Below are 15,983 nucleotides of genomic sequence, written 5' to 3' on the forward strand. Positions count from 1 at the left end.
GAGTAGATTCCGTCGCAACGAAAACCGCCTTTGTTTTAATGACTGCCACTCCAATTCACGTATCATGTCTGTGGCACTATCTCCCATACTTTGCGATAATGCAAAACAAGCTACTCTTCTTTGTACTTTTTCGATGTCATCCGTCAGTCCCATCTGATGCGGATCCCACACCGCACAGCCATACTCCAGAATAGGACGGACAAGCGTGGTGTAAGCAGTCTCTTTATTAGATCTGTTACACCTTCTAAGTGTTCTGCCAATGAATCGCAGTCTTTGATTGGCTCTACCCACAATATTATCTATATGATCGTTCCAATTTAGAGTATTTGTAACTGTAATCCCTAAGTACCGGGTGATCAAAAAGTCAGCATAAATTTGAAAACTTAATAAATCACGGAATAATGTAGATAGAGAGGTAAAAATTGACACACGTGCTTGGAATGACATGGGGTTTTATTAGAACAAAAAAAGTTCACAAATAGTCCGACAGATGGCGCTGGACAGCAAAATGTCAGTGACTGCACATGACAATCGTGTATAAAAGGAGCTGTAATAGAGAGAATCAGATGCGACAGCAGTCGCAGCATGTTGACGTTACCTGAAAAGGCGCTTTTAGTGAAGCTGTATTATCAGACTGGGGAATGTGCTAGTTCAGCGTTACGATCCTATCGCCACAGGAACGGGATTCGAACGGGTAAAGGTCCGTTGACAAATGCAGCTGTGGCGAGACTGATTTCGAAGTTCGAAGCCACGGGTTGTTTAGACGATAGACCCCGTAGTGGTCGACTGAGCACAAGGCGTAATGCTGCTGAGACAGTGCAGGAAGAAATGGAGACTGTAGCGGGTTCATCTATGCATGGGGAAGGCAGCACTCATGCAGTCGCACGTCGCACCGGCATTCCATACACTACTGGTTGGTTGGCACTTAGGCATACCCCCCGATGCTATCCGTACAAAATCCATCGGCATCATGAACTGTTACCTGGCGATTTAGTAAAGCGGAGGACATTTGCGGTGTGGGCGTTTCAAAAGATGGCGGAATATGACGATTGGTTGAGTGACGTGTTGTGGACCGACGAAGCTCATTTCACGCTCCGAGGGTCTGTCAACGCCCACAACCGCAGAATTTGGGCTACCGAAAATCCTAGGACTGTCGTGGAAACTCCACTGCACGACGAGAAAGTAACGGTATGGGTTGGATTTACCACATCTACCGTTATCGGGCCTTTTTTCTTCGAGGAAATGCGTGATTCTGTTTTTGTAACTGCTACCGTGACAGATGAGAGGTACGCCGATATGTTACAGAATCGCATCATCCCCAGCTTGGCTGATAAACACCAGCTGGAACGTACGATGTTTATGCAGGATGGCGCTTCACCTCATATTGCTAGACGCGTGAAAGATCTCTTGCGCGCGTCGTTTGGTGATGATCGTGTGCTTAACCGCCACTTTCGTCATGCTTGGCCTCCCAGGTCCCCAGACCTCAGTCAGTGTGATTATTGGCTTTGGGGTTACCTGTAGTCGCAAGTGTATCGTGATCGACCGACATCTCTAGGGATGCTGAAAGACAACATCCGACGCCAATGCCTCACCATAACCCCGGACATGCTTTACAGTGCTGTTCACAACATTATTCCTCACTACAGCTATTGTTGAGGAATGATGGTGGACGTATTGAGCATTTCCTGGTAAGAACATTATCTTTGCTTTGTCTTACTTTGCGGTGCTAATTGTTGCTATTCTGATCAGATGAAGCGCCATCTGTCGGACATTTTTTTAACTTTTGTATTTTTTTTTTGTTCTAATAAAACCCCCTGTCATTGCAAGCATGTGTGTCAATTTGTACCTCTCTATCTACATTATTCCGTAATTTATACAGTTTTCAAATTTATACAGACTTTTTGATCACCCGGTATTTAGTTGAATTTACAGCGTTCAGATTTGTGTGACTTGTTGCATAATCGAAATTTTGCGGATTTCTTTTAGTACTCGTGTGAATAACTTCGCACACACTTTTCTTTATTCAGGGTCAATTGCCACTTTTCGCAGTACAGATATCTTATCTAATTTATTTTGCATTTCGTTTTGGTCATCTGATGACTTTACAAGACAGTAAATGACGGCATCATCTGTAAACGTTCTAAGACGGCTACTGAGATTGTCACCTATGTCGTTAATATAAATCAGGATCAATAGAGGGGTGACCGAGCGGTTCTAGGCGCTACAGTCTGGAACCGCGCGTCCGCTATGGTCGCAGCTTCGAATCCTGTCTCGGGCATAGATGTGTGTGACGTCCTTAGGTTAGTTAGGTTTAAGTAGTTCTAAGTTCTAGGGGACTGATGACCTCAGAAGTTAAGTCCCATAGTGCTCAGAGCCATTTTTTAACTATCGAGGGCCTTGACACTTCCTTGGGGAACGTCGGATATTAGTTCTGTTTCATTCGATGACTTTCAGTCTATTAATACGAACTCTGATATCCCTGACAGGAAATGACGAATCCAGCCGCACAACTGAGGCGATATTCCATGGGTATGCAGTTTGGTTAGAAAACGGTTGTGAGGAACGGTATCGAAAGCCTTCTGGAAATCTAAAAATATGGAATCAATTTGACATCCCCTGTCGATAGCGCTCATTACTTCATGAGTATAAAGAGCTACTTGTGTTGCACGAGAACGATATTTTCTGAATCCGCGCTCACTACGTGTCAGTAAATCGTTTTCTTCGGGTACTTCATAATGTTCGAATACAGTAGATATTGCAAAACCCTACTGCAAGCCGACATTGGTGATATGGGTCTGTAATTCAACGGATTACTCCTACTCCCCTTTCTGGGTATTGGTGTGACTTGAGCAGTTTTTCAGTCTCTAGGTACGGATCTTTCTGTGAGCGAGTGGTTGTATATAATTGTTAAAATGATGCTATTCTATCAGCATACTCTGAGAGGAACCTGACTGGTACACAATCTGGACCGCAAGTCTTGCTTTAACATACTGGACTCGCATTCAGGAGGACGACGGTTCAATCCCGCGTCTGATCATCCTGATTTAGGTTTTCCGTGATTTCCCTAAATCGCTCCAGGCAATGCCGGGATGGTTCCTTTGAAAGTGCACAGCCGACTTCCTTCCCCATCCTTCCGTAATCCGATGAGACCGATGACCTCGCTGTCTGGTATTCTCCCTCAAAGCAACCCAACTCAACCCCGCTTTTATTTAGTGATTTAAGCTGCTTTGCAACATCGAGGATATCTATTTCTATGTTTCTCATCTTGGCAGTTGTTATTGATTGGAATTCAGGAATATTTACTTTGTCTTCATGCTTGATGTCTTCCCCGACGGCCGTATCATCTTTCAGCAGTATAATTATTGGTGTCTCCGAGAGAGAACCGCTAGAGTGGTTTGGAGATGTCTCGGCGATCAAATTCGTCTGATGCAAATCCTATGGAACCCATCTGGCTATCTATCGGGCAACAGCAGTTCGTACACAAATCAGCGGCCCGTTATTTATTCAAATTATGTGACCTGTGCGTAGACGTCTAATGTCACCTTCCTCCACAAACCTACCAACAAACTATTGGATCCCTGATACCCAGAATCACTGATGTATTTCGTTCCAAAACGGACAGACAAGCAACTGAGCAAATGGTCATAATGTTTGCGTCATCAGTGTACGTCATCTAATACACAGGTTGTAGAGATCATTTTTATGCATCAGAATAAACAGAAATTAGAATCAAGTGGCACACCAGGTCATGCTGCTTCAAATTCTAAGTGTGGATTGTTATGTGATCAACATGGAACTGATACACTCTGCTTTCTGTCATGCAAATAAGATAAAAAGTATAAACCTGCTGTGTGTACTATTCCATATTATTTTAGTTTTTGCATGATAATTGCCCAGTTCAAACAGTGAAAAGTTACAAAATATTTGTTTTGGTATAATTTATGACTTACTGATTGCATTACATCATCTGTCAAGATAGCCATTTTGTAAACCCAAACTGTTTGCTAATGAGTATATTTTCCAGTATGAAGTGTTTATGAAATCTGTTATACATTTCCTCAAGAATTTTCGAAGGTACTGGCAGTTAAGAGATTTATTGGAACGTCTTCAGTGTTTTTTTCTCATTTTTTGTGAAGCGACTTGGCAACGGAACATTCAATTTTATCTACAAAAGTGTGTCTGTGAAAAGGTCCATAAGATAAGTAACCCAAAATGTTACAAGGTTCAGTTGACAAATATTTCATTATATTACTACTGATGTCATCGTAACCACTTCAAGACTTATTTTTAAGAGAACTGGTAACACTGATAACTTCTTTAGAGATATAGAATGTTACTGAATTTTATCAACTTGTTTTGGAATGAGTTTTGTAGAAACTACGGGCTGTTTGGTACAGAAGTGTTCAAATCTAAATTATCTGCTACCAACATTTTTTTTATTATCTGTAGGATGAAGACTTTAATCAGTTATTTACCTACCTTTTAAGAAATGTCTTCATTTTCCTACATCACTTTCAGTATGTTCCAAATAGTTAGTATGTGTTAGTATGTGTTTAGTTTTTCTGGCATGTGTACACATTTTCATGGTCTGATGACATTGCTTAGAATTTACACTATTATTTGTAATGTGCAAATGCTAAGTATAGCCTTGCATGATATTCAGTTTTTAGCCTAGATAAACCTACTTCCGAAGGTTAATTTCTGAGAACAACAATTTTCAGTGTAACATATGATTAGAAATCAACATTTGAATCAACATGTGACTAATTTTTTGCAGAGTACTCTGGAAGAGTGGAGGATAGTCTTCTGGATAACATTCGGGATACTTGTTGTAACTGGAATCATATTCTTTTTTACTGCTTCTGGGGAAGTTCAGTACTGGAATAATCTATACACGACGAAGGACGAAGAAACTGGAACCCACAACAAAGGTAGTCACACTTTTGTTCTCGTAAGCGATAAATTAAAATAAATGTCACAGTTTTGTAATAAAAATTCAAAATGGAAAATTTATGATTGCTGATGACTAGATGACATAAAATACAGTAGAAACATAGTAATACTTTTATAGCTGCTAATAGTTTTCGGTGATCTTATTCCATAATTATTGCACCTACATAATTTCAGTACTATTCCCTGTACCAAGCCATGTGCTGAATAAAGATTCCTCCCCCTTTTCATCCTCTCTCTCTTTTTCTCTTCATTTTGTAGCACAGCATAGCTAAGTTACACTGTCCAAAGAGATTGACGCATCCATGAATTTATAATTCTACCACTGCATAAGTTCCTTTGTTTCTGTAGGAAATATCATTGTCGTTTGTGATTTGTGTTCTATTCATACATTCGTATGGCAGAGATCTTTTAAGTACTTTTGACATATGTAGTACCTAGGGACCTCAATTATATTGGACAGCTATGTTAGAAATATACTATATTGAACTACATATTGTGGTAATTTACTGTCCTTAGGTCTTCTCTTACAAAGGAGGAGTAGATATAAGCAATGTTTTTGTTGGTAATTAACTTACCTTCTCAATTTTGATAAGTCATAGTGATTAATTTATTGTGTAATCATGATAGTAACAATGATAGTGTTTATTGTAGTATTGTCAGTAACAATACTGTAGCATTTCTTCATGTAACAGCCACTGTTAAAAGTAAAGTGACCTCTAGATGGTCCATATTATTGCGCAGTGATGTTGAACGGTAGGGTATAGGGGTGAGGTTGAGAGGTTGCACAATAATACTGAGCACGCCAAAAACTTTTGAAATATACTGCGATGCCTGTGGAGTCTCTCCCATGCTACAGTCCCTGAATATCTTTGTGTTCGCTTTTAGGTGTTGTGTTGAAAACGAGTTCAAAGCAGGACGAGAGAGCGTTCTTATTAGAGTGAATCAAATGTATGAACAATTGCTGGTATTGTGGGATTTTAGGGCAGACGAGTACAAAAACAAAAATGTAAAAAATGAGTCACATGATTTGTGCCCAAAAAATACAGGGAACGGTGCACTACAGCAACGAAGCAAGGTGTTTTAAAAATTTTTGTTAATGCAAAGTCACGAATACAAGTATGTATAAATACTGATGTGGGTACATGTATTACTTACCCGAATATGATCTTTAATGCATATATTATTGATGACACAGCTCCATAACTATGTGTCAAATACTTTGACCTGAAACTGCACTTGTAAATTTCAAATCTTCAAAAGAATTATCAGTAGCAAAATACCGTAGCACCACAGAAAGCTCTGACTTTGGTGAAACTGCATCTCATTGTAGTATTTGTATTCTGATCAAGGGAGTATGGAAGTCCGCAGAAATGTATCTAGGTGGGGAGGGTAGCAATCTAGACTCTAAAATTGCCATTTTTTAGATATGAGTCGATCAGATTCGTGATGTGTCATGCCACAAGAACTAAATTTCATGGGTGACACAAAAAAACTTACTACACCCCAGACAATTCCGATCACAATTTGTTACGGATAGCTCACTTTGATGCTTAAAACCAACGAACAAATTGAAGTTATAATTTTAGGACCATCAAAACGTACAAATTTGCGGTAACGTTTCTTTGAGCTCCGTGCCTCAATCGGTAAAAATGGAAATGGAGCCCGTATAGGATCACTTCATTTCTGTCCGTCCATCTGTTTGTACGACTGTTAACACGCACTTTCCTCAGGAATGGGAGAGGTATCACACTGAAAACTGTATCAGTTACTAAGGTCTATGATCTCTTAGCAGTATAAAAAAACTCAAGCATCTATGTCAATACAACACAAGACCATTCTTTAAAACTCTCAAACTCACTCATTGAAACCGATACGGTGCTTCACGTTGACCAATAATCATGACATTTGGCAGGAAGCCAGGTTTCACAGTAGAAGTGAAGGAAAAAATCCTAAAATTTTTAATTTGTAATTGTTGTTGTTGTTGTGATCTTCAGTCCAGAGACTGTTTTGATCCAGCCCTCCATGCTACTTTATCCTGCGCAAGCTTCTTCATCTCCCAGTACCTACTGCAACCTACATCCTTCTGAATCTGCTTAGTGTATTCATCTCTTGGTATCCCTCTACAATTTTTACCCTCCACGCTGCCCTCCAATAGTAAATTGATGTCGGCTGGGGTAGCCGAACGGTTCTAAGCGCTACATTCTGGAACCGAGCGACCGCTACGGTCGCAGGCTCGAATCCTGCCTCGGGCATGGATGTGTGTGATTTCCTTAGGTTAGTTAGGTTTAAGTAGTTCTAAGTTCTAGGGGACTGATGACCTCAGAAGTTAAGTCCCATAGTGCTCAGAGCCATTTGAACCATTTAGAACGATAATTGGTGATCCCTTGATACCTCAGAACATGTCCTACCAACCGATCCCTTCTTCTAGTCAAGTTGTGCCACAAATATCTCTTCTTCCCAATTCTATTCAATACCTCCTCATTACTTATGTGATCTACCCATCTAATCTTCAGCGTTATTCTGCAGCACCACATTTCGAACACTTCTATTCCCTTCTTGTCTAAATTATTTATCATCAGTATTTTGTTCCCCCAAAAGCAAAACTCATCTACTACTTTATGTGTCTCATTTCCCAAACTAATTCTCTCAGCATCACCCGACTTCGATTACATTCCATTATCCTCGTTTTGCTTTCGTTGATGTTCATCTTATATCCTCCTTTGATGGCACTGTCCATTCCTTTCAACTGCTCTTCTAAGGCCTTTGCGTCTCTGACAGAATTACAATGTCATCGGCGAACCTCAAAGTTTTTATTTCTTCTCCCTCGATTTTAACTCCTACCCCGAATTTTTCTTTTGTTTTCTTTACTGCTTGCTCAATATACAGATTGAATAACACTGGGGATAGGCTACAACCCTGCCTCACTCCCTTCCCAACCACTGCTTCCCTTTCATGCCCCTGGTCTCTTATAACTGCCATCCGGCTTCTGTACAAATTGTAAATAGCTTTTCGCTCCCTGTATTTTACCCCTACCACCTTCAGAATTTGAAAGAGAGCATTCCAGTCAACATTGTCAAAAGCTTCCTCTAGGTCTACAAATGCTAGAAACGTAGGTTTCCCTTTCCTTAATCTATCTTCTAAGATAAGTATTAGGGTCAGTACTGCCTCACGTGTTCCAACATTTCTACGGAATCCAAACTGATCTTCCCCGAGGTCGTCTTCTACCAGTTTTTCCATTCGTCCGTAACGAATTCGTGTTAGTATTTTGCAGCTGTCACTTATTATTAAAGTACATGGATGTTGCAGAGCTCTGCAATATCCATGTACTAATTTACATTTACATGACAAACCCTATTTTCAGGGCTATATTTTAATTTGGACAAATGGATCTATGCAGATATTTGTAAAAACGACGATGATACATCAGTCCACACAAATGTAAAATTGCCACCTTCTGAAGTAGACAAATTTAATTTGTTGAAACCTAGATAAAGATTTCTTTATCCATTGCAACTGGTCGGCTGTTTATAATTTTATTACGTGGAACCGTTGCTGTTGTGCAGCTATATTTAAAATATAGCTAAGTTTGTACGTAACCATCGAATCATGGGTCCTACTCATATTTGCCAGGGTTTTTTTGTTTTGTTTTTAGTTTAACCTCAGTTCTCTCAACCTTTTCGTGAGTGATCTTTGACGCTGCTTGAACCACTTTTACAGCCACCTCTTTTTCTGTTTACACCAAAGTAGAGTAACTATCTCAGCAGCTGCGTCTTTATCGTCTAACAGTCCGAACCACAGTGTTACTGCCCAATATTATTGAGCACTCCAGGAAGATCTTAAATACTGTTGCTTAATACTACTGTGCGATATTATTGACCGTCTATGGGACGGTTAAGAAAACGTAATTTTATATTAACAACATTCTAAATTCGCAAAATGAAACGTGGTATCTGAGAATGAGGGCACGTACGTCAAGAGGAGAATGGTTTAGTTATCTTCATTTTGAGAGGATTGCTGAAACTTGTGCTAATTTCAACAGATTCGTTAACTGAGTACTGGGACACGAAACAGTGTCTGTCTCCAAATTGGGGCCTTTAAACTGTCCGTCCTAGATCGAGGACAGCATTTTAATAATGGCTGTCATAAGTTTAAAGTTTTTGTAGCACTTTCATGCTGGGGAGAAGCTTCTGTAGGTAAGGTGTCAGCTGGCAGAAGATGCCAGGAAAGAAGCGTTTGAAAAATAATTGACAAGGATGTGGAGAGGCACTGGGTGTAGCGAAAACTAATTTAAAATAAAAAATAAGTATGGTGTTGTTGCAAAGCATTCCTTGCATCAATAGCGTGTACCTCTCCTGCCCACTCTGCCAATACGGCATGTAATCTTGCACAATACGGTTATTTATCCTTAAAAACCCGTTTTTTACCCAGTTTTCAAGTTTTCTCTGTCAGTCAGCCGTCTTTCTCGTCGTTATGTTATTATTCTGATAGAATACAGTAGTTCAAACCTCTACATAGTTAGAGAAGACTTCTTCCTGTCTCTGTCGTCTTTTACTACGTCTGATGTCCCATATAAGATATCAAGTAGGATGATCCTACACACCAGTTATTCATCTCCCTTGACATATCATACAACCACTAAGTTTCTGATTACGTTTTCTTCATTTTGCTGTCATCAGCTTGTATAACCATGGTATCCACTAATTCTAATACCGAGGAGACTAGGTATATCACTTCATATGTCATTATGTCTTTCTGTGTGATGTGTTTTCCGATTTATAATAATGATGACACCTTCAACCCTTCTACTTATCAGGGAAGTGTACAGACGTCTGTTTCGACAGGTTAGCACATGCTCGAGGCACGATTCTTAAATTAGTAACGTCTTCAAATCAAAGCTTTTTTTAAAAAAATTTTAGTTAGGCTTTCGATTCATGCGGATTAGTGCCTCAGAGAAAGAGACTTTTTCAATCACTGAGTGAAACTTCGCAGCGTAAAATTGAAAATGACTTGTCAACGCCTGCCCAAGAAAACATCAATGACTGGTCAAATATGGCGATGTTTTACTACAGGAAACTTTGAAAAGCATTCGTCCTTTATGTTAAATGTCGTGCACTCGTTTACTGAGATTTTAGAATATGTATCCAGAAGAAAGGATCAAAGTTCAGTTGTTGCCTCTTAAGATTTAGATTTCTTACAGAGACAAAGTCAACGCCAAACTTTAGGAGCTCAATAGTGTTTTATTTCTCCTAACAGCCAGGTGTTACATATTTGTGTGGTGCAGCTATGGTTGCTGCATTTGGGAATGAAGCAAAAGTAGACAATGCTTATAAAGTTTCCATAATTTGGCAGAGGGTAGCAAAATGAACACCAGATAGGTGCTTTGACTACCTGAATATTTCTCTTTTAACTAGTTGCATCTATGTGTCTGCGGCTGAGAAGACGATACGAACAACATCCTTCTACGCAGTATTAGGAAAATTACACATTTTATACCTTGATGAGGTTATGTAAATTCACATCACAGAATGTCAAGATTTCTTTGTGGGGAAACTACAACCATTAACATCAAAGAATGGTGCCTGAATGACATTTCTGAATTTGACTGTACAAAAATCTTTATTTTATATTGTTATCATGATTTTAGATCATGATTATCAACTACAACAATGTTGGGTAGAGTTAGACTTTGTTAGATGAAGTCATTGTCAAGATATATTGATATATATATATATATATCAGCGTGTAGATAAGTACAAAATAATCAAAAAGTATGGCAGACGTGTTCACTGCACCTGTAACTATTGTACTGATGTTCTTTCTGTGTTACAATTTTTTTATTGCTGGAAAAAATGTTTGCTACCGGTCTGTCAAAAATTTCTGTGATTTTGTACTTATAAACACGATGGGACACCCACTTCAATAGATATTGGCGATGGCTGCAAATAACTAAGTCTAATGAAGCCCAACATTCTTGTTCTTGATAATGATTTGAGGCCGAAATCATGATAGTAGTATAAAATAAAGAAGTATGTACAGTCAAATGGCGAATATATCATTCAGACGGATACATCATTTAAATGCTATTACATGACTGTGGACCAAAAATATGAAATGATTATCATAAAAACAGTGAGAACCGAAGTAAAATAGAGAACTAGCTTAGCGCCCGCTGTTTCACTCGTGTAGACTGTATGGCCAGCAGAGATATTTTCTTTTTATCGAATTTATATGTTGCTCACAAATTGCAACACCGTCTAAGCTTCTCACACTAATTAAGGCCATATCAGCATGGTCTTTTTTGATGTTCCTCTAACCAAAAAGAGATTCTGGTCACTGGATTCCAAATTTTTGTTAATCATGCCTTTTGCGTTCTTGTGGAGATATTTTCATAGCAACTTTCATCCCCTAGCAAATATTTTTTTTATATCTAACCGAGAAGTTAAATACCAGTTTTCATAAATTTAGCTTTAAAATTTTTTTAATGTTCGAAGTACTCCATAAGGGGTTGAATTTCCAAAAATGCTGAAACAAGTATTTTTTATTTACTGATTGAGAAACCATATATCAGTTTTCTTAGTTCTAGCTTCAAAATTCCCTTAATAGCGACATACTTTCAAAAAGCCTTTCATCCCCTATTTCATCCTCTTAGGTGTGGAATTTCGGATAATCCCTTCTGAAACGACGTCTTCAGTATAAGATCCACAACTTCTCACAATTCCAAGTTTCTATCCTTAACTGTTTGGTCTGGGCGATGATGTGTCAGTCAGTCAGGACATTGCCTTTTATATATGGAGATACATTTCATTTCAAGCAATCCCCTACTAGCACACTTAATCCCATCTGGACAGTCTGAACAGTCTGTGAAAAACAAATTTTACATGTAATCTGTACCAGAATGTGGCTCGGTAATTGCAGTTTTGTATTTGTCAACTATTTTAATTCATATCTACCCTGTGCCGCTGTCTTTCTTTGTATTGGACTGCGGATAAAAAGAAATGCTATTGCTCATTGTTTTGATCATTAAATTTTTACCTGTAATATCGTCAGCAATAGCGCTTTTCTGTCACGATTACACGAAAAGAAATGTAGAAATAGAAATTTCAGGAGGTATGTACTTAGCTGTTTGATCAATTATGAGTAACATTTAGAAATTTTAGGCTGAGTTAAATTACATTTTATTAAAACACGGGCAAGAGTAGTGGTAGTCAAGCTGCGTCTCGACTCAAGTATAAGTGCGAGCTGCGATTATCAGCCGTATTTTATAATAATATGCATCCAGCGACTAACTGCCGAATCCAAAAAACGTTAACTAACGTTAAGAGCTTCTCAAGAGTGCAGTTTTCCTAATTACAAAGACAGTAATATTTTTAAGAAACGCATTATTTCAACAGACGCTATTGAATTTGACCGTGGACCAAGTAAAGTTGGCCGCTTTCCTCAGGGCTGAGTGGTTAGTAACTGCGGCCACTTCGGGGCTAGAGGAAGTGAGAGGGGGAATGTTTTAGTGTTCATCTTACAAAAGTGACAACCCACGAGCGTGCAAATCTTGTGTCGATCAGCTGCTGTAGTGTAAATTTCAAACGGAAGTAATATGGATTTGAGACAGCGCATTACTAGGATGGTCGCCTTCAAATGTGGTACTTACTTGTAGCATGGAACATTAAATTAAATTAAGGCTGTTGTAATACAAAGGAAAGAGTAGAAGAAAAATGACATTCGAAACTTTTAGTAAACATTAATAATTGTGTCTCGTATTGCATAATGCATTTAAATATGAGTAGTTTTGCCATTGTTAACCAGTTAAATATCTGCTTAGGCGGGCAACACAACACTTCATGAGGCAGTTGAAAGTGTCACAGTTTGGGATCGCTGAGGGCGGCAGCAATCCGAAACAGAGAACAGTCGACACCATGTGTTCCGAATGATGCTGATTTACAACTAGCTAGTCTACTGTGGGCTCTTAACACATTTATTTACGTCGGTAACCAGTGGAGTAATTTCAGCAGCTAAGTGACACGAGGTGCCACCACAAAATTCCAGTATTGGTTCTTGAGCAAAGGAGCTTGACGACCACTGGGCTAGAATAAAGACATAGAAAGGAGGGAAAAATTATAAAAAGTGGAACTTCCTTGGCAGGGAAGAAAGATTAGGATTGTAGGATGTGAGGTCCGCCAGTTGTGCAAAACACCGTTTTTTCTCCGTACCCAAACATGTTTCAGCACCATTGTACCATCATCAGTGGGTTTTCGTTTTATTTTTTCTGTAATGTGAACATTTTTATTAAATGATTACAGAATTATGTGGATGTTTAGCTCAAACAGTAGTTCGTTTCCTTTTGTTAATACTTTTACACTTGGTGTGATGACTTTTTCGGATCACTTGTGTGTTATTTACTACAGGTAGCTTGTCATCTGCAGCCAAACGATGTTGATGAGAAATTTTACTGGGAGTTAACCTATCATCTAGAATGTAATTTAGTTTGTAGCGATATTTTCGCGCCTATATTCGTTTTTACTTACGTTTTCGTGTGGCAAGCCCTTTCATTCTCTGCATCATGGTGAGGTGTCGTGATTCCCACGTAAATATAACACATATTTTCCACAAATAAAGTCGTAAAAAACGTTTCATTTCACCAAAACACAGTGTGATAGTGTTTTGTGTGTGTCCCAGCCCAGTCAGTGTAAATTTGTTCACCAGTGAGTTCGGCGCCAAATTTGAATTTTGTTTACATTTTACTTACCTTTGTGTGTGTGTTATGTGTGTTTTCTGTACGCTTCTTAGCTTTTTGTGTTGTCTTTTACATGGTGTTCCTTTTGTGTGTAAATGGTGAGTTTTTGCAGGTTGTAGCGTATCCATTTTTCGTGTGTGTGTGTGTGTGTGCGTGTGTGTGTGGGGGGGGGGGGGGGGACAGAAGCCATACCGTTTTCAAAAAAGGTCTTTCACATGACGTGTAACTCCATCATTTTGAATTTATTTCTTTGTTCCAGACAAAGACGCTACGGATCCATACGAGATGACTACGAAGCCACCAGCGTACAGTCCGTGATGCGGGACTGGTGTCGTCGTCATGAGCTGTGTTACCACTGGAGTACAAAGTTCCTTTCCATGCATCAAATGCATATTTTCTTGTTTTAATGGAAATTCCATTAGCTGATAGTCTTTTTAGAAAGACGCTATTGACTTTATCTCGGATGTATCATACATACGCAGCGGCGCTCAAGGCCCTGCGTAAAAAATATTCACGGGAAGCACGTCCACCGATGATGTTTACGATCTGCCTTCACATTCTGTTGGGCAGAAAAGTGAGTGTGGTCTGCAACTGCGTGCGCAATGGAGCCGCAACTGTAAAATTTTATCTTTACTTCCCTTTCTGTCACATGAAAACTCAAACATAAGCCCCAAATTTGATAATTTATACAGCATCGCTTCTTACCGCAGCCACGATAGCGAATACCTCTTCGTTTCTTTCGGTAAAGCAGCAGACACTACGTGCTCTCAGAAAGAGCGATTCGCAGGCTTTAAATCATACAATCAAGAATTTTGGAGCTTCCGCAGTTTTTCAGTTTGTGTCACTGTTTTCGATCTCACTGATGGCAGCGATTTATAAATTTTAACGCTATCTCAGCCACACAACTTGAACTCATTCATATCGAAGTGCAACACACTACACAGTACTGTAATTGGGTACAATAATGTTGTTCCATTAGATAGGTGTATTTAATAATCGCCCCCTTAAAAAAGTTCCCAACTTAACCAAAATAGAAATATGAAGCTGTATAAATAACTTCATTTGAAAAATGGTGTTGATCTATGTTATCTCGCTGAAACAATGCATTAACAGAAAACAACAATAACCTGATCGCGCTTTGAAAATGAGTATCACAGAAGCTACATTACGCATCCAATAAAAAATAGTGGCGAGAAGTGACGCAAATACTGCTCTTAAACGTTGCACATAGAAATGAACAATGTATAAGAAAAAATTACGATCAGATATGCATTATTAACGGTATGATGTTTGAAAAACAATTTATGTACAGAAATTTGCTTGCATTGCACAATCTGATTTACTGCTAAAAATTCATGAAATTATTTGTAAATAATATTTACCATGCAAAAGACCTGCCATTTGCGTTTATTTGTATAAATTATATTTAGTAATGTGCACTTCTGTGAAGTCCCGTTATAATATATGCAAAAAATCAATATGGCGCATTTTGGTGTCTTATTTTTTTCAACAAGTTTTATCTAGATTAATGAACTGTACATATCACGATTTTCAATTATTGAAGAAAAAATGCTATATAAGAGAAGATATTTTTATTTTTTGACATTTGATATTTGAAGTGCATTTTTAAGACTGTATTGTATAATATTACACTTGATAATAAAATGAGACATAAAAGACGGTTATAAGATTTGCTTTCTTTTCCTTGATAATCTCATCTGATACAGCTTTCTTCCGTCACAGCCTTCAAATTCATTCTTACAATGAACTACTTGGTATACCATGTTTATATGATCATTTAAATTCCACATATTCAGCTAATTATCATTAGAGGAAACCAGAAAAATTGTAGGTGCACAACAGGATAGATGTACCCAAGTAAATAACTACTAATGTTGAAAAGCTACACACTACACACTTCAAACATTAATAGATAAAAAATACATTTTTGAAGACTTTGTTGTTTTACTTGCACATGACCGGGAAAACGAAGGCAAAGTATTCCTCATCAGTGCCGCCTCTCTAGATTTTGTTGGTATTCAACAATCTTTTAGTGATGCAAGTAAGTTGGTTTGTAAGCAGCAACCTATCGCTAGCAAGTGTATTTCTGTAAAATTTAGGGGACTGAGTTGGCAACCTATGTCTGCTTCAGCAAAGGTTTTGTCAGAATTGATACTGAACTTTGGTTAAGTTCATTGTTTATAACGTATCTACATTTGTTGACAGCTGAAGTTATTGACATTGATATTGCTCATAATTATAGGCTCTGATGATGGCAGTAGCAAAATAAGCCAGAAATATC

At 38.5% G+C, this 15,983-nt stretch overlaps 1 protein-coding gene across 3 annotated transcripts in view; it reads left to right on the plus strand.

The window, feature by feature from the left end:
* Window positions 1-14,766, plus strand: part of LOC126092575 (putative inorganic phosphate cotransporter) — a 348,655-nt gene extending 333,889 nt beyond the window's left edge. For all 3 annotated transcript variants that reach the window (XM_049908262.1, XM_049908264.1, XM_049908263.1), the window contains exons 9-10: window positions 4,778-4,931; window positions 13,941-14,766. In XM_049908262.1, coding sequence (XP_049764219.1) covers window positions 4,778-4,931; window positions 13,941-13,999 — 213 coding nt within the window. In that variant the 3' untranslated portion in view covers window positions 14,000-14,766. The remainder of the gene's footprint in view (window positions 1-4,777; window positions 4,932-13,940) is intronic.
* Window positions 14,767-15,983: the final 1,217 nt, after the last annotated feature.

The sequence above is a fragment of the Schistocerca cancellata genome, chromosome 7 (genome assembly GCF_023864275.1).
Source record: "Schistocerca cancellata isolate TAMUIC-IGC-003103 chromosome 7, iqSchCanc2.1, whole genome shotgun sequence".
Taxonomy (NCBI): domain Eukaryota; kingdom Metazoa; phylum Arthropoda; class Insecta; order Orthoptera; family Acrididae; genus Schistocerca; species Schistocerca cancellata.